Here is a 26,642-nt window from a genome sequence, read left to right on the forward strand (position 1 = left end):
ATAATCTAAATAAAGTGGATTTTTATTTCATTTTTAATGTATATTTATTGTAGATATTGTAGAATCTATAATTTGCTGTTCCTTCTTTTTAACAATTTATGAGTATATTAAAATGACATGATGACTTCTTCCACTATTACCTTTGCTGACCTTCCAGCCTTTGTCAGTCTCCTTCCCAGATGCAATTAGTGCTTTCACCACTAGAAGGCGATACAGACCACGTTTCCACAGCAGTACGTGAGCTGTACAGTGGAGTATTTTGAAAAAGGGAGGAAAACAACAAGTGAAAAACAAGTATTTTATTGATAAGTTACCACCAGACATCTGCACAATGCTCTACTTACTCCATCAGCAGTACATCCTCCTCTTTCATCCTTTCACATCTGGCATCTGGCATCAATAAATAAATATTTACAACCATTCAAAGTAAAGCAAATGAAAGTATAAAGAGGTAACTGTCACTAGAATACAGTTACTTCTGAGTCTTACAGTAATATACAGGGGATGAGATAGCAGCCTGAAGTTAATGCTGTGGTATAAAAAAAAGCTGATAGCTGAAGGATGAAATGGATTATTGTGGTAAAATAAAGGCCTGGGTCTGGTGCGTAGTTTTCTTTCTCTCTCTCTCTTAGCTGAGCTGAAATGTTCTTAAATGTATGTGGCTCTCTGGTGGGTTCTTCAGTTATCTGAGGAGACAAAAAGAAAGGTCACAGATCATCAGAGGATCAGCTTTGATAAGAGGAACTGATCTGCAATTGCTGGAGGAGAGAGGTACAGTGACTTCTAACTGTTGTGGAAAGTAATTTACTAAATGTATCCAACTATTGTGCTTGTACTTACATATTTCCATATGATACTCCTTTGTTTGTCTAATCCCTAGCAATTCAGAGAGGAATACGTAACAGTTTACCCATCCTCATTAATATAACTGGTGTTACTACTTGCAGATTGAGATTTATCAATAATTCTAACATTATTTCATGTTTTTCATAAAAGCAATGTCTAAGCAGGGCATTTCAGGTATCAGGTTCACAAAGGACAACATCACTTTCTGAACTACTGGTATTATTAAATTTGACCCGGGGCACATTCAATGATCCAAAAGTGTCAGAACCATAGGAGGTCAGAAAGCCAAAAAATCCCAATACACATTTTTTTAAATCTAGTTTTTAACTCCATTACTAACCATTTAAATCAAGATTTAGTCAATTGGTGTTCTTTGATTCTCACAGATCATGGTTCAATGAGGATAACTCACTTGTTTTTCATTAAAATTAATGTTAAAACTTTTTCAATGTACATTAGAGAGCCTTAAATATAAATACAATAGTTTAACATGACATAGATTTTTGTTTATTTTATTTTACAAAATTAACACGACACCTCTTCTATCACATGCTGCCCGGATTTTTATGCTGCATTTAGCTGTTTTGGAAGTCACATATTGCCTAAAACAGACTTTAAAAAGGGTCAATTTGACCAGCAACATAACAGGAGGGTTAACATCAAATTAAATCCAATTTATAATACAGAGTATGATCACGCTAAAGTGTACAACCACAAGGTCAATCAACAAACTATAAAATATTAGTGTTACATTCAATATGAATATAGAACAGCAAGAGGGATTATGCATAATCTGACCTCTGGGTTAGCCACTTGACTCAAAAACCAACCCATAGTGGTTAAAACAGGCTTTAACAGGGATTGGGCCCCACCGTTATGATACTGTAAGTGTTATAATAATTTCTAGGGCCCTTGCCAGTCATGGGCCCTTAGACCCATCCTAACTTTTACTAAGGTACCCCTGATTCTGTACTTAACTTGTAATGCAGAATATTCACATTGTTGTATTAGTGTTTTCAGATACCTAAAGGATAGAGTTCTTCTTCCATCTCCTATCAGTAGAAATATTTAGTCACTGTCTTACCTCTGCACTCATATCTGAGGTCTGAGAAGAGGACGTGTTCCTGAGAGAAGACAAACAGTCCCAGTCTGCCTCCTGCCAGGGTGTGATCATACACCGCCCCCGAGTCGGATAAAATGTTCCTGCCTTCATACACCACCACCCTGCAAAGGTATTAGTCATGTATTACTGTTTTACCATGGGTGCATACCAGCTAGAACTGCTGGCAACTGAGAGATGCCGTCTGTCAATCAATAGCAGCACCAATGTATATTCCATTTAAAATCAAAAGTGGAAAGAACATGTTAGAAGTTTTGCATGAAAGAAGTAATCTGCTCTTACTTTTGAAATGATATTGTATGTATGTAGCAGGAGGAAATGATAAAATAACATGTTAAAGCTACTGTGAGGAATTTTCTAGCGGGCTATGAAACCAACGGAAATTAATACTGATGCCACTTTATGACCTAAAAAAGCAAATGAGACAATTAGCAAGGAAACTGTTTATCTCTATACAGTTCTTTTTAAAGTCTGAAGCTGCTACAGTGGGGTAGGTGTAATAAAAGCACTGCCAAAAAACATAAAGATTCAAGATATGTGAAACGTTTGACTTTTAAAAGAAATGATGAGATTTTTTAGTGAAAAACACTCCTTTCATACATTTAGGACATGATCAGCAAAAACTATTTTGTCCACAGGGGGCGCCACATTCAATACAAACCCAAAGTTCTTCACAAGAGCTTTAAGTAAAAACATAATCTCATAAAATATCATGCGTCCTAAAACAGCAAAATAAAACAGGTAAAATATGTAAATTGCTTAAATTATCAGCAGGCAACAACAATAAGATGCTGCTCATAGGTATGTGTGAGTGTTTAGTTGACTGTAAGGTTAAACATTGTCATCCTCGCAAGTCGGCACCAGAACTACTGGTCGGTTAAGGAATTATAAATACTTGTATTATTGTAGGCCTGTGATTCAGGCCAAATGTTGTGTCTAAGCTGTAGCACAGTTACCCGCCTCTAGCTGGGGCTGTAGCTCAAGTAGTTAAGAGCTACTGCTATGATGCTGTATTGCCCTACTAACCTGATGTAAACAAGCACAGATGTTATGCAATGCATAACCAGACAGGCATGTGGCCTTAACCTGCAAAGCAGACTGAATGCTGGTGTTAGCTCTGCTAACTTTAGCCACACTCAGCAAACCAATATAACATAGTTAACCTGCTATCCTTTATTGGTTATGTTCAATTTAGACTTTATATGACTATTTTCTTACCTTTGGACTAGTTGGTTAAATTTCTGTTTACACAATTATGACCCATAGACTGTAAAAAATATGGACGTAGTATCCGTGACGTCACCCATCTGTTTCTGAACGCTGTTTTGAAGCCAATCGGGAGCGGCAGCCATATTGCTTCTGTCGAGCCAGTGTGACGTAAAGAGGCGGGCTTTGAGCCTCCTAGCCAACAGCTGCAGTGTTCCTGCAGGCAGCTGAGCCTCTCATTGGAAGACTAGTGATCTCAATAACTTCGAAATTGCCGAATTAGAAAAAAATTCACCCCCCTCACAGTGAGAGGACATCGAGAAATGAGCTATTCAGACTACACTCGTCTTTTGTACCAGGCTGTAAACGTGTTTATTAATGCTGCAAAGATCGTCTTTTTCCCATTCATGTGTATGTGACTTCCGGTACTTCCGGAGCCAGCCTCAAGCGGATCCTCGATGAACTGCAGCTTCTAACATTTCCGCATTGACTCATATTTTTAGACCGGAGGTTGCCGCTTGTTATGACCACTGTCTTTGATGTCATAATGGGTAACTTTAAGCACTGTTAAGGCCAGGGGTATCAAACATGCGGCCCGCGGGCCAAAACCAGCCCACCAGAGGTTCCAATCTATCCCAAAGAACGACTTTGCAAAGTGAAAAAATTACAGAGAAGACATTAACTGCAATTTTTCAATAAAAGTAACTACTATTTCAGATTTGTCCCCCGGGGGTCGCATAAAATCATAGAGCTGACAGAGCGCACCTGATCAGCGCTTGTTGAGAAAATAGATTACTTGCTGTTTGCATAATCCAACATCTGTTTTTGTGGAAAGATGGTTGATTAAATGGGAACATTTTCAGAATGTACTTTTTTGCACTAAAACAAAGGGAAACATTTAGAGTTGTAGTTATTTATAGGTTATTATGCTATAATTTTACTGGTCCAGCCCACTTCAGATCAACTTGGGCTGTATGTGGCCACTGAACAGATATTAGTTTGACGCCCCTGGTTTAGGCAGTCTGTTAAACAAACACAAAACAATCTAAATCCACTCTCTTATAGGTATTGTTTATGTTATCAAGACTTGGAGTTACATGAAAAATGGTGAGGGATAGTTATGAAATCGTCTCTTGTCAAATATCTATGTTGTATAATAATGGACTGAAGACATTTTAATTGCAATGTGGAGGGAACTAACTAGACAAGCAGCCCAAATGCTATGCCACATTAATTTGTGTGGAGAAGCATCTCTGTTTGCGGACAAATCTTAATGCATGGAACATTTCTGGATTTTTTTGTGCTTGTACTTTCCCTTCCTGTTCCCTGTTTTAATGTGTTCTTTCTGTCTAAAATTGAGAACATGACGTCAAACAGAGCTGTATCAAAAGTAGTTCATGGTAACTAACAAAACACCAATGTGCGTGTGTCCTTCACAAACAAAGAGCAGGAGCCTCTTTTCAGTGTAACATTCAATAAGAATACCTTCATCCTACAATCATTCAGTATCAAGAATTCAACACAAGCATTGCTTGCCACGTCAAAGACAGATTTCTGTGAGGGTATTTTCAGAACCACTGGGCCTTGCACGTCTCAGTTTTGTTCTCTTTTCCCGTTGGTTTTTCTCAGTGTTGAAACCTCACAATGGTACTGATACTTTTCTGCTCATAAAAAGTAGGGAGAGAACACGTTGCCTGGGGCTGTTTTTAGAAGTCCATTAGTGAGAAGTACAATGAAGTAGAAGTAGATGTGGCAGGTTGAGGAGAACAGAGTACAACACTGAAAGTGAATAACACAGTTGTGATATAATGACTCCTAGAGATTGATGATGGTCTCTGGTGTAAGGACATCTGAGGACAAATTTTCTTCTTAAAAAACTGGGCCTGAATGGGATTTTCACAAGTATAAGAAGTTATCCAACAGATTGTTGCTCCAGCTAAAGCTACATGAACTGAAGTGGTACTAACCGAGCCTCTAATGTGCCTTTAAAAGGGCTATGTCACAATTTTTGCATATTTCACCTCATTTAGTTCAAATCACATGTATGGTGAAGATTTTCTTGTGATTTTAATGTGTACTATCCGTCTTTGGAGTGTGACATTTCCATAAAAAAATAAAAATAAAAATATTGTTTTTAATCTCTTAAATAAACCTGCAGTGCAACATGTTGTCCCCCCCTGCTGGCAGTGACAGTAAGTGCAACTGATATTGTTACTTGCTGCATCTTTTTACTGCTTTCAAAAAGTTTAGCAATTGAAATATCTAAACTAATTTTTATCTACGTTTGTCATTACCATTTAAAAAAGTGTCAAAATAGTTCATCAGATGGATCTTTATTAGTTGTTGTTCCCTAAGCCATCACCTTGCTTACTTCCAAATAATTTTGATACAGAAACTAGATTTAAAATCTTCCATATACTGCGAAAGAGTAAACCGGCAATTAAGGGCATCAGAATTGTGTGAAATAACTTGCTCTAACTATATTGTAATAGGAATTCATTCATATGAAATATTATTGCAATTTAGCTTTAAATCAAACAAACAAACAAACAAAATAAATCACTTAAACCTGCTTTTACATTTGTGATCATCAATAAAAATCAAGTCTGTTTTCATTGTACAATAAGATTAATTTAAAAGGTTTACATTTTATGTGTAGAAAAGTCTGTTACATATATTTTAAAAAAAAACAGACATGATTTCCAGACACCTTTAAGTTGTCTGAAGTCCTTTAGTTTATTTTCATGCTATTCAGAAATTAAAGAAACTTGTGGTGGCCTGGAAACTGGTAGACAATTACCAAATATTTTCAAACAACCCAGGAGAATGATGCAAAGGTACAGAAGTGTATTGCATCCACATGAGAAAAAAATAATTCTGCTCTGTTTTTCTTAATTAACAAGTTAATTATCTCGGAATTACGAGAAAAGTGCTCAGTTTTTCTGAATGGATGAGTTATCAACAGCTGCAAAGTCCTCAGGTGCCTGCGTAATGTTGACAAATTACTTAGAGACGCTAGTATCTCCCAATGTTCTAAACCCAAAGCAAAATAAAACTGGATTAAACTGAACAACAGGGGCATGTTTACTTCCTTGTGTGGCCTTGAGGTGCTAATGGGATTTTAATATAGCGGTATGTCGTTAATTCAGAAAAATAGAGCAGATTTTTTTTTTTTTTCCAAAAACTTTTCTTGTAATTGAATTATTTTTTTCTCATGTGAATGCAATACGCTTCTGTATAAAGGTAATGCCTTATTTAGAGAAGAGAGGGCATTTAATAGAGCAGGAAACTAAGAGAGTGTGGGGGGAATGACATGCGGTAAGGGGGCCACAGGCTGGAATTGAACCCAGGCCGCTCGCTATACGGGCACATTTTATTTCACCTTACTTTATTTATTCATTTATTATCTAGTTCAAATTTTAGTCACTTTTTATTTTATCTTATTTATTTATTTTTAGGTATAGCATCTTATTTTCTTTTAATGGTTTAATATTTTAGTGTTTTATTGTCTTAGAAATTTATTTTATTTTGGTGATTTTAATTTCCTGTGTTGAGTTTTAACATCTTATTTTACCTCCAGTGTTTCCTCATTAAGATATCATGAGAGTGTTTCCTCAGTTCCTTCAGCAACTTATTTTTTATTTTTCCTTTATTTATTTTATTTTTATTGTTATTATTATTGTTGTTGCATATATTGTGTTCTTAACATGATTGTGGGGTGGGTTTGGGGTCGGGGGTGGGGTTGGGATTAGGATGGGGGGGTCTTTTTATTTTTATATATTTTTTTTTTTCTTAATTTATTCTATAAGTTGTTTTTATGTACAGCACTAAGTGTTACAATGTCATTGTATGAAAAGTGCTTTATAAATAAAGTCTGATTGATTGATTGATTGATTGATTGAGTGACGATTTTACTATTACGCCAAACCCACACCCAAGGTGATGTGTTTTAAACAAATGAAACCCCTGATATTTTCCTTTAAAGCCACTTTTGAATTTCAGTTTTAAATTTAAAGGTAAAATCAAATGTAAAGGTAAAATCTAAAGTGGTTATATTTCACTTTGGTGGAGCAAAGCTTTGTCGTTATTACTTTAAATGTTGGTACATCTAAACCTCAGATCACAAATTCAGACTTAAAAGAGAAAAAACAGCCGAGCAACAAATACTTTGGCTGAAAGACATCTACATGCTCACGTATCAAAAGACTTATTAGAGATTATCCCTTTCAACAGAAATTAGTCTTGACTAGAGCAAGCCTGTCCAGATAACAGAAGGGAAAATAATCTTTTTCCAACATAACTTTGGATATTTTAGAGCCAGCTTAATTTAAAAATCTTATTGGAAATAACATCATAGTTAGATCATGATCATCCAGTAATAAAAGCTTTCAAAACTCTAAAAGTTATAAAGTCAGTGTTTGTACCTGATGAACCCAGTCTTTGGTCTGTGGATGAGGTGCATCCGGTAAGCTGTGTAGTCCTTCCAGCCAATTTTATTGGGGTCATGCCACAAAGTTCTGACCTGAAACAGACACAAACACGCCAATGTTAGGACAGCAGACAACATTAATCCAGTATCTGAGCTTTACTGAGCCGGTTTTATTAAAGATGGTCTGTTCAAGGTTATGTGAGGACATTTTCAAGATAAGTCAAGTTGAGTGAGATTTGATGAGCAGAATATAAAGTCATATATAAATATGCTGAGTCATGCCTGGTGTCTGGTATTTCCGGTGTGCCACAGAGCATTGCGGAGGTACTCCCCTGGTCCCGTGGTGGAGTTCACCAGTTTGATGGAGACTCCAGCTGTGCCGAAAGCTTTGGACGGCTTTGTCTCCCAGTAAGCCTGAGACACCTGTGCTCGTGGGAAGAAGGGATGTGGAGGTGAAGTTGGTTATTTAAAGTAGTAGAGGACTGCTGATGTGCACAAAGAGGTGTACAATTCTTATTTCTCAAATCATTTAAATGTTTGTTTTTCATATTTACTTTTACACTTATTTGAACACGGAGGATTTAACCTCATCTTTTCTTTCCACTTCTACCACCATTCTTGATGCTGTTGCCCCACAAAAAAACATGCGTCCCAAACCTAAGTCTGAGCCATGGATAAATGACATTACTCGTGCAGCTAGACAGCAGTGTACGGTGGCTGAGCGTAAATGGAAGTAAGACAAGCTCCAGGCGTCGTATGACTGTCTTAAAGATAGCTGGAGGAGATATCAGAGGATTGTCAAAGTTGAAAAGACCAAATATTTCTCTGATATTGTTTCAAGAAATTTAAATAATCCCTGTGTTCTTTTTAAAACAATTGATTCAATTCTTAAGAGTGACCAATCCACTTGTCTTGAAGCTTCTTCTCAGGTCTGTGAGAATTTTCTTACATTTTAACTTCATTCATATAGCACTATTCTGAAGGAGGCTACAAAGTGCTTCACAATAATAGAGAACCACTACCAACCGCTACTGGCATATAATAGTGTGATGTGTCAGAATTCAAACCTGTTTCCACATGACAACATAGAAGCGTCGACTGGACTGGTAGGCAAACACGATGCCTGCGTAGTCGTCATCTCGGTTTGTATTGACATAAAATGTCACACTGAAGTCTACCGCGCTGAACTTGTCATATCCTGTTTAAAGAGATGGATATTCTTTTTAAGGTTCAAAATTCGGAGGTATTCTTTTTGTTGTTGTTGTTGTTGTTGTTGTTGTTGAATCTTACCTAAAGCAATGCCGGGGTCAGAGTTGGCCGCCTGCAGCAGCTCAGTGCCTTGGCTGCGGATCACCCAAAGAGGATCCGACTGCGTGGTGCCTTTAGGGTCCAACAAGACTACTTGATACTTCCTGAAGTCTGTAGAGCCGATATCCTGGTTGAGCGGACAGGGATCCAGCGCATCTGGAATACTGTCATTGTCAAAGTCGTCAAAGCATGCATCTCCACTGCCATCACCTGCAGAGCGAATGGAATTAAAAAAAAAGGGAATTCAGTCAACAGGATTCCCTGGAATCTGGTTTTGCCAAGAAGGTGAGGAAATAATATAAGTAGTGACAAAGTGCAAATGTAGGAAGTAAGTTTTGTGTAGCAGTGGATGAATTCTAGAATCTTTTATTTTGATAGATTTTACTACAGGGAGTTGTAAACGGTTCATGCTGATGTCCAACATTAATATGACCTGGATCACTGCAGACCTACTGGACTGAAGGTCAAAAGACTTAACTGCATGACTGCAAAATACATTTCTCATAAATTGACAGACTATCTTCCCCATGAGGCAGCAAATTATGAATCATACGTTTCCATCTGTTTCGCTCTTATTGTTGGACTTTAAGTAATTTTGTTAGGAGTACAAGAACTGACTGTATATAAAGATGGACGGTGGCCCCCATCTTTGTAGATAAGTGAAGCCAAAATATCCCTGCAACAGGCGCTGACATGTTGTGCTGTAGGAATCGGCTGATGGACCCGATATCGATATCCCGCAAAAGTTATCTAGCATATACCAAACATTCAACTTAATGATGAATACAACAGACTACAGTAGGGATTGGGTATATTAATACTTTTATTTTTTAAATCTTACATTTGTCAATGCTTATTGATTAACATTTCTGTAAATATGCCAGAGTTAGCCAAGAGACTAGTTTCCATCAGTTGCCAGATGTTAAATAGGCTCCATGTACATCTGTGTATATTCGTCCTGACTCATTACCTTTTAAGGGCATTTGTATCTACCTTAATGAGATGTCTTGATGTATCATCATATGGTTGTTCTATTTTAGAATCACTGTATTGTGGTATTATCATTATGTATAGGCCATGGATCAGGTATCAAATATCATATCATATTATACTGTATGTATCCTAACACTTCAATCTTATTGCATGTATTCTATTTTTTTATAAATTTTTTTATTTGATTTATTTGTAAAGGGACCATGTACAATATTTAACATAAATGTCACAATTTGATGCATTGAGTTAGCTTAAAGCTAAATTAAATGAATTGGCAGGTCACAATTAAAACATCACATTGTTAGCACGCACGCACGCACGCGCACGCACGCAAGCACACACACACACACACACACACACACACACACACACACACACACACACACACACACACACACACACACACACACACAAACACACACACAATACTGTATTTCAAGTTAAAAGTATTAAATCAGTGGTTGCAGTGTTGTGTGTCCTTTAGCAGACTTTTCAGTTTGATTTTGAAGCTGCTGAGAGATTCACAGTTCTCAATATCCTCCAGTGAAGTGTTCCACTGAGTTGTGTCTTTCACAGAAAAAGCTGACTGCCCAAAGGCAGTATGGTGAAAAGGTACATTGCAATTTCTAAAGGAAGATATTCTTGTGGATTTAATGGAGTCCACTGAGCGGAAGTTGATAAACTGGCGCAGTGGAGGCGGGGCGGACCATTGTACCCTATTGTATCATATGGTATGCATTGTATTGTAAGCCACTTTGCTATCCCTAGTCCATGTTTCCCTGTTCCCCTTTTACCAGGGGCACAGTGGCCGCTGAAGCCCCATTAGTCAAAAGAGCTCTCAATCACAGTGTTGCACTGTATTTACTAATTCAAGCTAAATATTCCAGAATCACAAAGAACAATTGCACATACATAATCATGATGAAAAATAAATATGTTGAAGCAAAAATGTAACCATGTTTGAGAAAAATGTATGCAATGTGTGTTTTGGTTTTACTGAAGTTGGCCCCATCTCCCATCTGTTGACATGGAGGAGATTGGCTTTATAACCTATACTTTAGCCATTCAGTAGGGGGAGCTCAAAAATGTTTTGGCTGTCGTCAGTCTTTATATACAGTTAATCAGTACAAGTGACACTTTCTTCTTCTAATTTTATCTTGAAAAATAAGACAGAATAACTGACCATCAGAGTCCAGCTGGTCCTTGTTGGGCACCAGTCTACAGTTGTCCCGGTCATCTGGTATACCATCATTATCATCGTCATGGTCACAGACGTCTCCTTTCCCATCATTATCATGGTCGGCCTGGTTGCTGTTGGGAATGTAGGGACAGTTGTCTAGAGAGTTCTGGTGTCCATCCTCATCGATGTCCTCGTTGTTGTCACACATGTCGCCCACCAGGTCGTTGTCTGAGTCACGCTGAAAACACACGCACACACAACAGACTGTTAAGGTATATAAATAATGTTAAATCAGACGTCTCTGTGCTTATTTCGGCATAACAAGCACAGACTTCCAAGATGTTCCGGTAATATTTCCTTGATTGATGGCCTGTTATAAAAAGGAACCTCATAGCAGATGTTTTGTGAGGCTGATCTCCATTGTTTTTTCAGGACATTTTTCTGATCTGGGCTCCAAAGATTCTGGTGTTTTGTTAAATGTTTATCAACCTGCAGTGGGTTGTGTAGAAGGGGACAGTTGTCACACTGATCTCCAACGCCATCCAGGTCTGTGTCCCTCTGGTCCGTGTTGTAAACATATGGACAGTTGTCACGGTCATTCAGAACATCTGGAATCAGAGACAAAAACACAGACACAGCAGATAAATAACATTTAATTGTGCTTGTACAGTTTTATTGCTCACTAAAATCAAGATGCACAAACCAACATAAATCAAGGAAGTATTCGGTTTAATGCTTTCAATCCATATTTCAGTCTGTAGTGCTCATTACGACTGGATGCATTTGTCCTTTTAGCTCTGTCCCAATGAAGCTGTGACTTACTGTATCAAACACATGTTTTTGTGGGACATATTGAGAACCTACAAGTCTCATTTCAAAATGTATTCATGGGATTCTGTAAAAGACTGATATAATTGGATGAATAACAGCTTATTTCAGTGGTGGTTTAGTGAGCAGCTCCTACCGTCTCCATCGATGTCGATGCTGCAGGCATCTCCCTCTCCATTTTCATCAGTGTCTGTCTGCAGCGGGTTGCTTTCAAACGGGCAGTTATCACAGCGGTCTCCAACCCCGTCTCTGTCAGAGTCAAACTGCCGAGGGTTGTATACCAGCGGGCAGTTGTCCTGTCACAGATATATATATATTCTCTCACATACCCATAGGTTTATTGAATATTAGCCTGTTTTCAGCCCTTGTTTCTACAAGATTTCTCCATATTTAAGTTACAGTCTCACTCTCTCATCTGGTCTGTCATCATTGTCATCATCAGGATCACAGGTGTCTCCCTGTCCGTCCCGGTCCAGATCTTCCTGTCCTGAGTTTGGTAGCATAGGGCAATTATCCTGCAGCCAAACAGAACATGGTTTTACACACCAAACCAGAAAACAGCAAATTCATTATTTTTTTCTTTATGATGATGATACTTATTATTAATATTAATATTATTATTATTATTATTATTATTATTATTATTATTATTATTATAACTGTTTTTATTTGTATTATTATTTTTATTCTTATTATTCTTATTATTATCATTATTATTGTTATTTTTATTATTCTTATTCTTATGATTATTCTTATTGTTTTTATTCTTATTCTTATTCTTCTTCTTCTTCTTCTTCTTCTTCTTCTTATTATTATTATTATATAAATTCACATCAAACCATTTTCATGTTTATTATTTTGATTATCATGATTTATATTATTGTTGTAATTATTATTGTTGTTTATCATTTATTCATTTTTGTTGTTACTATTAGCATTATTGATATTGTTATTACTGTGGTTGTTGTTTTTGTTATTATTATTTTACCTTCTCACAGTGATAGGTTGCATTCTGTTTGCAGGTTAATTTCTTGTTGGGCCAACCGTCCAGATCTGAGTCTTCACCACACAAGGAGCCGTCGCCTGCAAACCCAACAGCGCACACACACTTGTACAAAACCTCAGATGCCAGGCCCAGGTACACACAATTAGCATACTTGTGGCAGGTGTGTGTGTTGTCTTTGCAGGGATTATATGGTTCACACAACTACAAAGAAAATACAGGTGAGATTTGTTATAGAGGTTCATAGAGAGGAAAGTAGTTAAAGACACAATAGAAATAAAACATACAACATCTAAGAATGAAAGCACGCACCTGTTTGATTTTCTGGGCCTCCTGTAGTCCGAGGCCGTATGGTTGGGTGCCTTTATAGCGAGGAGGGCAGGGCAGACAGTAGAACCCGGGGTCTGTGTTTACACACTGTGTTACACATACACCCTCCACTTCACACTGCAGAGAGTTGACACACCAAATTAAACCATTACTAAGTACAGCTAGCAATTTAGCATTGCATTTAAACAAGACATGACAGGCGATGATTAAGAGCTGGTTCACTCTGCCAGGTGTCACAACATTTGCTTCTTTCAACATGGACGCTGTAACAATCAGTGCTTTCACGTCCAACATGAAGTGTTAAAGCCATCAGAGGAAGATCAGGGAGACACTTTAGGGATCTGGAAAGTTTCCTCCCGACTTGTGAGTTATAGTGCGTGTCATTGATGTTGAAAAAAAGACACAGACAGTAAATCCAAGAGTTGAAAAGAATGCACGCTCCTTTGTGAAGATGTATTTCAGTACAAAGGTTCTGTGACATGCTTACAACTTCAAAGCTAACATGCAGATAATTAGCAGGTTTCATGTTTATACAACATGTTGATTCAATGTGTTTGCTTACTAACATTTGCTGGTTGGCAGTAAACACAAAGTTCAGCAGAGGTTGATGGGAAAATCCTCCATTTGGCAGGTTTTTGGTCATAAAGTAGAGTATAAAACAGAGCGAAACTTTGACTTAATGATAGAACTCTTCAGGGGAACATAAATGTGCACCAGAGTAAAGTTCTGTTGTATCCAGTGGATGCAACTCAAAATTACAACATGATCCTGCTACTTGCATTAAAGAAAAGTCAGGGAATCAACAAAGCTGCAGGGATCATCCTCTAGGGACCATGAATACTTGCACAACACTTTGTCCTAATCCATGTGTTACATCTTGCTATTTATTAAAGGGCATGCTTGTAGACTTTGATGTGCTCCTATTAGAAATAAAGTCAGGGAATCCACAAGTCTTCAGGGATCATCCTCTGGGGACCTTGAATCCTGGGGACCATGAATACTTGTACAACACTTTGTGCTAAGCCATCTGTTACATGTTGCTGTATATTAAAGGGCATGCACGTAGACTTTGATGTGCTCTTATTATAAATAAAGTCCGGGAATCAACAAGGTTGCAGGGATCATCCTCTGGGGACCATGAATGCATGGACCACAGTGGTGCTCAGTCAACATAGAATGCAAGATAAGCTGACAGCAGCTACAACAAGCTAGTTAGGACAAAAATCAGTGAAACACTGTTACCTCGTTCTCATCGTCACAGTGGGTGCCATTTCCTTTCAGACCCAGGGGACAGCGCCCACATTCCCACGATCCATCGCTATGTGAAGTACAATTCACCCCCGGAAAACATGGGTTTGACTGTAAACAAACGTCTGAAAACACAAACGAATGAGTCAAAATGCAAATAATCCAAGTCTAGGTTAAAGGTAACGTGATTATCTGAGGAACTATTAATGAGTCATTTGTCTTTTCTGTCCTTGGACAAAGGCCCAGGAAGTTCTGCAGGATGTGCTTTTTGAAACCATTACTTTTTCAAAACATGCTGAACCACTAAAAAAGGAATTAGGTTTCTCTCTTGCATGTGAAGCTACTTGTAGAATAATGTGTGCATACACAGTTAAGCCTGAGGTTGCGTAGAGGGTTTAGGTTTACCTATAGGACAAGGTTGTTTGTTACATGAGTCATAGTCTGTAGCATCTCCAGCACAATGCTTCCCTCCGTTCTGTGGGGCAGGATTCATACACTCCCTTTCCCGACTTAGAAGGCCTCCACCACATGATGCTGAGCACTGTGACCATCCAGTCCAACTGGTCCAACCTCCAGCAACTTAAGACAAACACATTACGTAAAACATTAATTCTAACAGGGGGCTTTGTTTGTGCATTTGTCAACAGAAACTCACCCGGACAGAGGGTATTGTTGCAGGACTGCATCTCCCTGGCACTGCCGGTGCACCCTCTGCCCCCCTTATGCGGTGGGGGGTTGTTGCAGAGACGAACACGTGTGTTGTTACCGTCTCCACATGTAGTCGTGCATGCAGACCAAGGGGACCAAAGGCCCCAGTTTCCGTCAGCACGACCTTAGACATGAAACAAACACAGAAAGTTTGTAAAGTGTCCAAGCTTGAAAAAGTCTGCAGCACAGACCACCACCACAGCTCCGTACTGTGTATACATCCGCAGAACTGCAACATGTTTCCAATTATGATCACAATCTCGAGAATCCATTCGTCTGAAGTTCCATATTTGTGCTCTTTTAGGGATATTCGATCATTCCCTTGGACGGGCTGTTCTAAATCAATCACTAAAATAAATGCAACCAAGACATGACACATCAGGCATGCAGAGTGATGTCCTACCCTTGCGGTCGCACTTTGCCAGCATGCAGCTGCGCGTTTGAACCGATGGGCCAGAGCAGGACGGCATGATGCCATTGCAGGATCGACCCCTTTGCGTACCTCCACGTCCACAGGTGGCAGAGCAGTATGTCCATTCAGACCACGGAGACCAACCAGTGTCATTATCTGAAAACATACAGAGACATACACTGCTACTTTAACTCTTTCATATTTGCATTATAATTAGTGTGCATTTTAATTGAAGACAAACTGCACTCACCGGGACACACAGGGCAACACTCTCCATCAATAAACAAGGGATTGAGGCAGGAAACAGGAGGGCAAGACATCAGCTTACACACCGCCTTTCCATTCTGCTCAAGGTGGAGAAACAAACACAAGAAATTAGCCCATGCATTAGCCTGTCAAGGTTAGCTTGAGCCAGATGTTTACTGGTCCTTGGAGACCTTTTTTTTTGCTGTCATGACTCATAATACGTTTGGCTTCTCCTTCAATCCACCCTTGACTAAAACTAATGATGTTTCATAAAGAGAACCAGACACAGAGTGGAGGATGAAATACAGACTAACAAAAGCAGCTTTAGAATTAAATGAAAGCATGTTGGATTAAAGTTGAACTTTGGGATCTCCCCAACAGGTTAATAAATCAAACAGAAGTTTCACGTTTTGGAAAATATGCTTATTTGCCGTCTCGCCAAGAATGAGATGAGGGGATCGATCCCGCTCTCATATCTGAAAGTGGAATTGATCTTTCAATCTAAGTATCAGCATGAGAGCGACTAAGTGAGTTTCCCCTTAATATGAAAACCCATCCTGTAAGGTTAAACAAAAACAGAGGAGTGAGCGTCAAGGGCCTCTTTTTGTTCCAGGATTTTAAAAAATAAATAAAGACGAGGAGAAAACATTTAAACACTTGATTTGATGGTGTACTGTGTATAACATTCTTCTGTGTATTTAAGTATTTGTATTTATTATTTTCTCATGAAACAGACACCTCTTATTCGGTTATTATTCTTTTTTGTTTCCTTTCAGTTTGGTCTTATAACATACATGTACATAAAAATATATATAAAAATAAGGTAGATGACAAATAACAGTGTAATCGTTATAATTGTGAATTCATGTGATTCCAAAATAAATTAATAAATAAATAAAGATAAGATAAGATATAATACCGTATGATACGATACTATACGGTACGATATGATACGATACGATATGGTCTGATACGGTACGATACGATATGATACACTACTGTACGATACGATACGATATGGTCCGATACGTTACAATACTGTATGATACGATACGATACGACACGATACGATACGATACAGTACAATACGATACGACACGATACGATACGGTACAATATCAATATGATACAGTACGATACGATACGATACGATATGATACGATACAACATCAATATGATACGGTATGATACGATACGATACGATATGATACGATACAACATCAATATGATACCGTATGATACGATACGATATGATACGATACAACATCAATATGATACGGTATGATACGATACGATACGGTACGGGACGATATGATACGGTACGATATCAATATGATACGGTACGATACGATACGATACTGTACGATACGATCCGGTATGATCCGATACGATACTGTAGGATACGATACAATACGATAGGATACGATACGGTACGGTACGATATCAATATGATACGGTACGATACGATATGATATGATACAGTACGATATGATACGGTACGATACAATACGATACGATACGGTACGACACCATACCATACGGTAAGATACGGTATGATACTTTTCGATACAATACAATACGATATGATACGGTACGATATGAATATGATACGGTACAACACGATACGGTACAATACGATACGATACAATACGATTCGATACGGTACGATATGATACAATACGGTACAGTACGATATGATACAATACGATACGATACAATATGATACGGTACGATACGATACGGTAAGATTCGGTATGATACTTTTCGATACGATACGATACAATACAATACGATACGGTACGATACAATGCGATACAATACGATACGATAGAGTTCCATACGGTACGAGACAGATATATTCACGCCCTTACCATACCATATGTGGTACGTTACATGCCGTATGGTATCATGCGGTACAGTATGTTATAAAACAGTGGGATACGATATAGGACTGCACGATTCTACACTTTATTACACAATACAGTTCAATCTTTTGACCCTACAATGACATTTCTCTTTGACCATAAAGCTGCGCACTTATAGCTGCCTCCACATTTGTTAAATAAGAATAATTATAAAACAACAATCATTAGTGTTCATGTAAACAAAGAAGTAACTGCAGGGGGAAAAACCCCAACAAAAACTCAATTTAGTTCAGGGATGTCAAATATACGGTCCGCGGGCCAAAACCGGCCTGCCAGAGGGTCCAATCCGGCCCATAGGATGACTTTGCAAAATGTAAGAATGACAAAGACAACATAAATTGCAATTTTCAAATAAAAGTTACTGCAATTTCCACCCCCAAAAAATACAACAGCGTTTTTTGCTCATAATGTACTTTTTTTGCATTAAAACAAAGGGAAAATATTGCAGTTGTCATTATTTCTGGTCATCATGCTCTTATTTTACTGGTCCAACCCACTTTAGATCAAATCGGGTTGTATGGGGCCCCTGAACTAAAAATAAGCTTGACACCCCTGATTTAAATGGTCTTTTTCACTCCTCTGTCCCTTCATGTAAATTTTAACAATCTTATCAGAAGCTTGTCAGGCATCCTCCCACCTTGAATATTTTAAATCTTACTTGCATAACATTTGTTCAGCACTGACCTTGCATGTGCAGGAGGTGCAGCTGTCCTCCTCCCAGTCCTCCCCCTGATCGTACACTCGCCCATCCTGAACACACCACACCTCCCCGTTTCTGTCCATGTCTGGGTCATTAAAATCACCATCCTCTCCTCCATGGCCATCACCATGGCCATCACCATGGCCATCACCATGGCCATCGTCACGGCCATCCCTATGCCAATCATCACGGCCGCTACCTCTGTGTCTGTCGCTCAGGCTGCCATTGCTGCTGCTCCAGCTGGTGTTGTTGCTGCTCAGCTCAGCCAAATAGAGACGCATGTCTTCATTTTCTTTTAACTGAGAGAACACAAAAACATAAAAAGCATTATCAAATCACTAAAGTCATTCTTTCTTGCTCTGTGTAGCACACTGAACCCATTGAATTACGCTTGAATGGGGGTGAGCTGATTCATAGTCAACATTTTAACACTGATGGTTTTCCCTGTGTTTGTGTTTTTCCCCCAAATTACCAAGACATCCACCACAAACCACAGTTTCCTGCCAGAAGAACTTATTAGTCCACTTGTTCCACTCGCACTGAGAGACGACAGATTTCACAATAAAGTCTCTTTGCAGTTTTAGACAGCCTTCTCATTAACTGTCTCCTTGCGCAATGGTGAAATGTTGAAGTGCACAACTGGCTTTTGTAATTACTTTTTAAAGAGAGACATTTTTCAAAAGTGTGAAGTGCCAAGGGATCGGACAGTTTCCTTTTTAATTTTGTCTATGTATGTCAGAACCTTAAAGCTACAATCTACATGTGCAAACAACACATGTATCTGTTTAACTCTGGAGAAGGAGTTCATATTTTTTGTAGCATGATTCTTCTGTTTCATCATCCTCAATCCATTTGCTGTGTGTTTCTTAGCTTGCCAACAGACCTCAACACTCAACTCATTTTTATTTACATAGCACCTTTCATACATTCAAGCATGCAGCCCAAAGTGCTCCACAAAAGAGAGGAGACATAAAAAAACAGATGAATGTGATATGAAATACTTAAAACTAAAAATGGAATAAAATAAATTTAAACCAAATAAATTAATTAAATACGATTAAATAAATACCAGGAAAAACAAAAATAGTTTAAAAATAATAAGATAGAATAAAAATAATATAAAAAAATATAAAAAATAATAAAAAATAATTGAACTACTAAGCCTAAATACAAAAGAAATATCTTGTAAATTCAAACACATTATTGTGTGTTATCATTTCTTCTTTCATATTTCTATTTTTCATCTATGATTAAAGGGCCAGATTTGGACCATTTAAGGGCCTAATGTTGCCATTAACGGGCCAATTGAATAGTTCAGCACCAAAAATTTTCACATTTTTTAATTCTCCTTTAAAAGAAAATAAATATATCATCTATAATTCTCTATTTCTTCTAAAGTTCACTTCCTATTTATCGAACTAAAGCAGCATCAGAGTATCGAATACGGGGGCATCGTTGGCCTGGTGATCTAGGCGTGTGCCCCATAAACAGTGTCTACAGTCCTCGTCGCAGCGGTCGCTGGTTTGACTCCCAGCCCTGACCAATTGCTGCATGTCTTCCCCCACTCTCTACTCTCTCCAGCTGTCCTATCTAATACAGGCAAAAACGCCCCAAAATATAACTTAGGAAGAGTATCAAATACAAGTAAAACAGTCGCCAGAATGCAGATTATATACGACTCTTACAACTCTGTCCAAATCCTCCAGCAGGTTCCCAGTCACAATCCTCAGGCCGTGGATCTCTGTTAGCAAGCCCACCAGCTCGTCACATGGATGACGACACATTTGTGACGACACATTGTCCACCTTTGCACCACCCACACCTGCAGGAAAGGTGCAAGTTTAGTTGACCAGTGTCAGATTTAATACTCTCTGCATCAGTATTAATAATGGTGAAAAAAGGATTTCTGCACATATTTAAATGCAGATATTCTATGTGCCTCTGTGAGGATGTGGTACCTGCACAAACAGCTGCTGCTTGTAGCAATATCAGAACCAGGGGGAAACCTCTCAGCGGACTCATTCCTGTTCACACATAAATCACATATGCAGTCACCATGAAGTATAGCTACTATACTGCTACACCAGCGCACAACACAAGCAGAACTGCTGCAGAGGAGATAAAGGAGAAGAAGAAGATGAAGAGGGAATTAACCTTGCATACCTGCGTGCTTCTTGCTGCTCTGCCTTTCTCTGCAATTAGAAATCACGGCTGGTTGGCTCTTCCGTGCAGCACCTCCACGGGGGCTGTGATGGAATGTCTGTCGCCTTTTTCTCTTCCCTTATTTCCTTGTCTCCTTGTTTCCTTCTCACCTTGAAGTCCGGTGCAGCTTTCAAGTTATTTATTTTGGAAGCATCCAAAAGAAAAACGAAGATTGTGAGAGTGAAATGTGAGGGAAGAAGTTGCATACAGCTCTGCAGAAAGTCCTAATGTGGTTATGTATTTGTTTGAGAGTGTGTGTCCCTGTGTGTGTGTGTGTGTGTGTGTGAGTGTGTGTGTAACGCAGGAGCGGGGGCCATATATTACCCGTCTGTCTGGCGATGAGCTGGGCTGCATATCTCCCAGCAAGAAACCCAGCTGGATGGAAGGAAATGTGGAACTGTGTGTGTGTGTGCGCGTGTGTGTGTCTGTGTTGACGTCTCGATGCAGGTTCCCCAGACACATCGTTTATACTTGTCACTCACCAAGCTGAAAGACACACAAAAATCATGCACACACACATAGAAACACATTAACATACACACTCATATTGGCTGCCTGAATTTCCCAAAATATTTGGAGCGAGAAAACTGGCACCCCCGTTAATCCCTGATGAAAATGAGAGGATCAATATGGGTATATTTTAAGACGTGTTTGTCTTGATTTCTGCAGATTTTGAAGTAAAAATAAGTGAAACAGTGGGATGTTAAAACTTCTTCCAACAGGATCATCCTCTATGTCCTTTCTTTCTCTCTCTTTCCTCCTCCCCTTTTTCTTCCTCTCTCTTTTTCTCTGTTCGGTTGTCTCCCTGCTGAGTCAAAGAGAGGCATCATCATCGTCCTGAATCATATTTTCCATCTGTAGCCTCCACTTGTGGAATAATGAATCTCGCAGATGTGTGTTTCTGTGCCCGTACAAACACACCAACAAATTCCCTTTTTTGCAGATATCTGAAAGAAAAAAAAAAGCATGACAACGAGAAGGAACAAACAGGGACAGGCAAGATGTTTCTCTTTGGATGCGGGTCATTGGTGGAGACAGGGAAAACAGGTGCTGCTTGTTAGTGCTCTTGTCTGTGACGCAGAAAGAAGACCTAAAAGTAACAAGATCTAAGGGAATGTATAACAGATAAAGACTTGGGGTAAAGTTCTTCTACGCAAAGTAAAAGGCACATTCAGTTCTGGGATCTTAAAGTCACTCTGTCTTCTTGGAAATAGTCTTAAAGAGGGCACTCTGCTCAGGCTGTGATGAGCTGCAACCACCTGCAAAAGCAACAGGAAGACTAGTGGCGAGGTGGAAGCAGCCGGGGTTGAGAAAGTGGTCACTTTATGCAATCAGGCAGCTTAAGAAAAAAAAGGTCTTAGTGGAGCTGCAGCAATTGGCCCATAACAGACCAGCTGAAAGGGGCTTCCTGTATTACGCTCTCAGCCCTGACAACGAGACCTTATTGCTGCTATGAGAGCCAGACTGGGCTGTGATTGCAGCTTTAAGTATGCAGTGGTCAGAGAATTACATGGGCTTAAAGTAAAGGGATTTACATGGATGGAAGGGGGCACAGTAATGTAAGAGTTGAGGAGGTCAGAGGGCAAAGAGGTCCCTTCATGAGGCGTGTTTTTTTTTATCTGGGAGCCTTTTCCATCCTTTCCTCAGCTTCTATTTTCTTGCATAATCTTTTATTCCTTTAATTTTTTAAATTTATTTATTTATTTATTTTTTCACTTTTTATTTTATGTATTTGCATGAACAAATAACATGGGATCATCGTGGGAGTTACAGTCAAGAACATACTATTCTTTTACACTTACATCATATGCCATACTATTCAAGGTGCATTCACATTCCATTTTTCCCAGCATTCAATACATTTCTCCAATTGAAGTCTTAAAACATAAGTAAGTCTCTCCATACAGTAGATTTCTTTAATGATCCCACACCACTGGTCCACTGTTGGGGGACCTAATTGCAACCATTTTCTAGTTATAGCTTTCCTGCTACTTGCCAAAAGTATCTTCAATAGGTATCTATCTTTCTGTAGGACTGTTTGTGGTGTTCTACCGAGATATAAAGTAAAAAAAGAAAAATCTAAATCCACCCCTATTATTTTATTTATCTCGGTAGCCACCTCTCTCCAGTAAGGCTGGATTTTCGGACAGGCCCAAAAAACATGATAGTGATTAGCCATAGATGTACCACATTGTCTCCAACAGAGGCCTCGGCTTTGTGTACCTGTTTGCAGAGCTGTTATTTTAGAGGTTATAAAAAATCTCACCACATTCTTCCAGCCGAATTCTCTCAATGACCTTGAGTTTGCAGTGGTTGCTTGTGTCTCACATATTTCCATCCAGATCTCTTCTGATATCTGTATTTCTGACTCCCTCTCCCATTTTTGTTTAATGTATGTTGTAGAGTGATTTTTAGAGGATTGTATACTTTCATATAGTCTTGAGACCAACTTTTTATTGTTTTTTGTTTGGTATGCATCATGAAATATAGAAATCATATTGTGTTCCTTCTCCTCTTTGATTTGTAATTCTTTATTATAATAATCTCTGGCTTGCAAGTACCTATGGAAGTCTTGCTTTTCCAGTCCAAATGTGTCTGAAATTGATTCATAACTCTGAAATCTATTGTTTGAGGTGAGGGTACAAAAAGAAGTTATTCATCTCCTAGCCCACTGTTTAAAGCCCCCGTCCAATCTAGCAGGTTCAAAATCTGGATCGTATGCTACCCAGTTCAAGACCCGAGCCTGTTTCTCTATTTGTAACTTCCTCAAAACTTTAAACCATATTTTAAGAGTAAACAAAGTCCATTGATTCAAGCAGATATACTGTCTTTCAGCTTGGCTTTTATTTCCTATTACAGATTGTATTGGAATTTTTATCTGTGTAGTTTCCAAGTATTTCCATTTAGATTCATAATTTGGAGCACACCAGTATACCAAGGGCTTCAGTTGCGCAGCATAGTAATAATCTTGTGAGCATGGTAAAGCTCTTCCTCCCTTCTCTTTTTTCAGCTGCAGTGTTTTGAACTGAACCCTGGGTCTTCTACTGTTCCAAATGAACCTTGAGATCCAGGCATTGCACTCATCAAATTGTTTTTGGGGTACCTCTAGAGGCATGACTGAAAGAGATAAAGAAGCCGTGGCAACACGTTCATTTTAATTATTTCTATTCTGTTACTCATATCTAGTGGGAGGAGGGTCCATCTAGAAATGTCAGATTTGATCTCTTTATTAATGGGTCCATAGTTATTTTCAAAAAGTTTCGACATATCTTTAGTAAGGTTTGTTCCTAAATATTTTAATCTGGGCGAGTCCCATTTAAAATTGTATTTCCCTTTTGTATCTGGGTGGGGAGTATAATTACATGTGAGGGTTTGTGCTTTTATTCCTTTTAAACTATTTTTTATTTCCTATATTCTGTCTCAATCTAATGAAATCTTCTTGCATTTGTTTTAAAGTTCGACAATGTAATGACCAGCCTGGCTTAATTCAATAACTTTGTTACGCTGATTTAAAAAGTGTTACAAAAATACAAGTTATCCTTCTTATCTATCATCAGAAGAATTCAAGGATAGACATGGATAACCTGTTTCTTTTATAAGTAAAGGACAATAATTATTCATTTTTGGCAAATTTGAGTTCAGTCATATACATTCTAAAATAGCATCTAGCTTGCAAAGGCATACTGTTATAAACTGTCTCGCTTTATTCTTCATTGGGATCCACATTGGCTTCCACAAAGTGATTGCTAGTCTTCCTGTGAAAAAAGTTGTCCAGTCTTGTTTTTATCAGCTCAGAAATCTAAAGTCAAGTCCTTAATGCCAGCTAAAGATCTACAGAAACTCATTCATGCTTTTTTATCTCAAGTCTCAATTATTGTAATTCCTTGTACACATGTCTTAGCCAGAAATCAATCCACTGTCTCCAATTAGTTCAAAATGCAGCAGCTTGTCTTTTAACAGGAACTAAAAAATGTGCCCACATCACCCCCATTTTAGCTCATACACTGGATGCCTGTTGATTTTAGGATTGATTTTAAGATTATTTTACTGACTTTTAAAGCACTACATGGACTTGCCCCTCTCTATATCTCTGAGCTTGTATCCCCCTACAAACCTGGACGCAGTCTGAGATCCTCTGGCAGTGCTCTGTTAGCTGTTCCAAGGACCTGACTGAAAACCAAAGGGGACAGGGCGTTTCCAGTCAGGGCTCCTACACTCTGGAACAGCCTGCCAGAGGAGTCAGTCCCTTGTTTTATGTCATTACTCAAGACACATTTTTACAGAAGAGCTTTTATTGTGTGATTTTATCTAATTTTAACTCTGTTTTTAAGGGTCTGTTTTATAAGCTTGCATTCTTTTTAGGTTTTTTTTTTTCATCGCTCCATTTTGCTTTGCACTTCTTCTTGTTTTTATTGCCCACTGTGAAGCACTTTGTTATTGGTATTGAAAAGCAGGCAGACAGACAGGCAGACAGACAGGCAGACAGACAGACAGGCAGACAGACAGGTAGACAGACAGGCAGACAGACAGTCAGTCAGACGTATGTATAAACACACAGACAGCTAGTTAAATAGATAGACACAGTTGCTGACTCACAAAGTACACATCGTTCTCGGCAGTCATTGTGGGTCAGTAGAGCAGCAGAGGGTAATTAATCCAGTTATTAGATCATCCTATTATTAGGAAGGTTACCTAGCTGCACGCACCCACTGGGAGCTTCACTGGGATTTGTAGTTCAAGGGTGAGTCCTCTTCCCATCTCCAGCTTCCTTCTAGCAATAGCTATCAGTAGAGTAACCACGCGTTTCTTACCTTTAGTTTGCTCATCAGGTCACAGCGAGTACAGTGCACGAGACGAGTGCCTCTTGTAGCGCGTGAGCAGGCTGCATTTTTATGTGATTTTCTTTCAACTTTAAAGAAACAAACATTTTAGATATGTGCCATAACCTTTACAAATAAATGAACAATGACTTTACAAGAATAGATTTAAAAGATGTATCTATTTGAGCCTGGTTTGTGTATTTTAAAGGGGCAGTTTTCCCTGACTATCAACTCCAGCTTTAATAGGCCTTCCCTATTAGCTGAGGTTACTTGTTTACACAGGACTGTCAAACATGCGGCCCGCGGGCCAAAACCGGCCCGCCAGAGGTTCCAATTTGGCCCGTGGAAGTACTTTGCAAAGTGAAAAAATTACAGAGAAGACATTTACTGCAACTTTTTAATAAAAGTAACTACTATTTCAAATTTGTCCTCTAGGGGTCGCATAAAATCATAGTGCTGATGGAGCACACCTGAGCGGCTCTTTTTTTCCAGGACTTTTTTTCTCAAAGTGAGAAAATAGATTGCTTGCTGTTTGCATAATCCGGTTGAGATTCATAAAGTCTTTTTAGAGCACTATAAGATGATCCACTAACTACTAACACGAGCCTTACACCCCTGCATACAACACTGTCCAGCAAGCAAACTGTTCCTGTTGGAGCTGAGGGGTCCAGAATAGTCAACTTTACCGTCTTCATGACTATAATATATATATATTATTTTGCAGTAAACATTACACTCTGTGTCAGATGAAAGGGAAACCTGTGTCTTTTGTGTGTTCGCAGCAGGTTTCAGCGCTTAAAGAGTTAAATATTCGGCCCCACTATGAGACTCATCATGGCGAAAAATAAAACAGCTGTTTTTGTAGAAAGATTGTTCATTAAATGTGAACATTTACAGAATGTACTTGTACTATTTTGCACTAAAACAAAGGTAAAAAAGTAGAGTTGTTGTTATTTATAGGTTATTATGTTATGATTTTGCTGGTCCGGCCCAATTCAGATTAACTTGGGCTGTATGTGGCCCCTGAACTGAAATGAGTTTGACACCCCTGCCCTAAAAGGACATGATTACATACATTTAATTTTCTCTGTTTTCTCAAGATCGCAACTTATTTTACTTGCTTATTTACAGAGCTTGT

At 38.7% G+C, this 26,642-nt stretch overlaps 2 protein-coding genes across 3 annotated transcripts in view; one reads left to right on the forward strand and one right to left on the reverse strand.

Moving 5' to 3' along the window:
* Positions 1–284: 284 nt before the first annotated feature.
* LOC117830208 (thrombospondin-2-like) lies at positions 285–25,784 on the reverse strand. Of its 2 annotated transcripts, XM_034708233.1 has the most exons (23): positions 25,281–25,388; positions 21,009–21,631; positions 20,646–20,811; positions 20,441–20,506; positions 20,168–20,304; positions 18,467–18,781; positions 15,862–15,955; positions 15,603–15,767; positions 15,147–15,323; positions 14,897–15,070; positions 14,486–14,616; positions 13,226–13,360; positions 12,899–13,117; positions 12,318–12,425; positions 12,047–12,206; positions 11,572–11,690; positions 11,086–11,320; positions 8,892–9,119; positions 8,669–8,799; positions 7,884–8,024; positions 7,597–7,694; positions 1,931–2,070; positions 285–686 (listed from the first exon to the last, which is right to left on the reverse strand). In XM_034708233.1, exons 4-23 carry the CDS (start codon positions 20,502–20,504, stop codon positions 679–681), a joined length of 2,979 nt encoding a protein of 992 aa, XP_034564124.1. In that variant the 5' UTR covers positions 20,505–20,506; positions 20,646–20,811; positions 21,009–21,631; positions 25,281–25,388; the 3' UTR covers positions 285–678. The 2 variants fall into 2 exon arrangements, with proteins under 2 accessions (XP_034564124.1, XP_034564123.1); XM_034708232.1 differs by lacking the exon at positions 25,281–25,388 and adding an exon at positions 25,496–25,784 and having other exon boundaries at positions 20,646–21,631.
* The window catches only part of LOC117830207 (proteasome activator complex subunit 4B-like), a 63,333-nt gene continuing 61,906 nt past the window's right edge, over positions 25,216–26,642 (forward strand). Inside the window, exon 1 of the mRNA XM_034708231.1 lies at positions 25,216–25,425. The gene's annotated coding sequence lies outside the window, so the exon portion shown is untranslated. The remainder of the gene's footprint in view (positions 25,426–26,642) is intronic.

Source organism: Notolabrus celidotus, chromosome 18, assembly GCF_009762535.1.
Source record: "Notolabrus celidotus isolate fNotCel1 chromosome 18, fNotCel1.pri, whole genome shotgun sequence".
Classification (NCBI taxonomy): domain Eukaryota; kingdom Metazoa; phylum Chordata; class Actinopteri; order Labriformes; family Labridae; genus Notolabrus; species Notolabrus celidotus.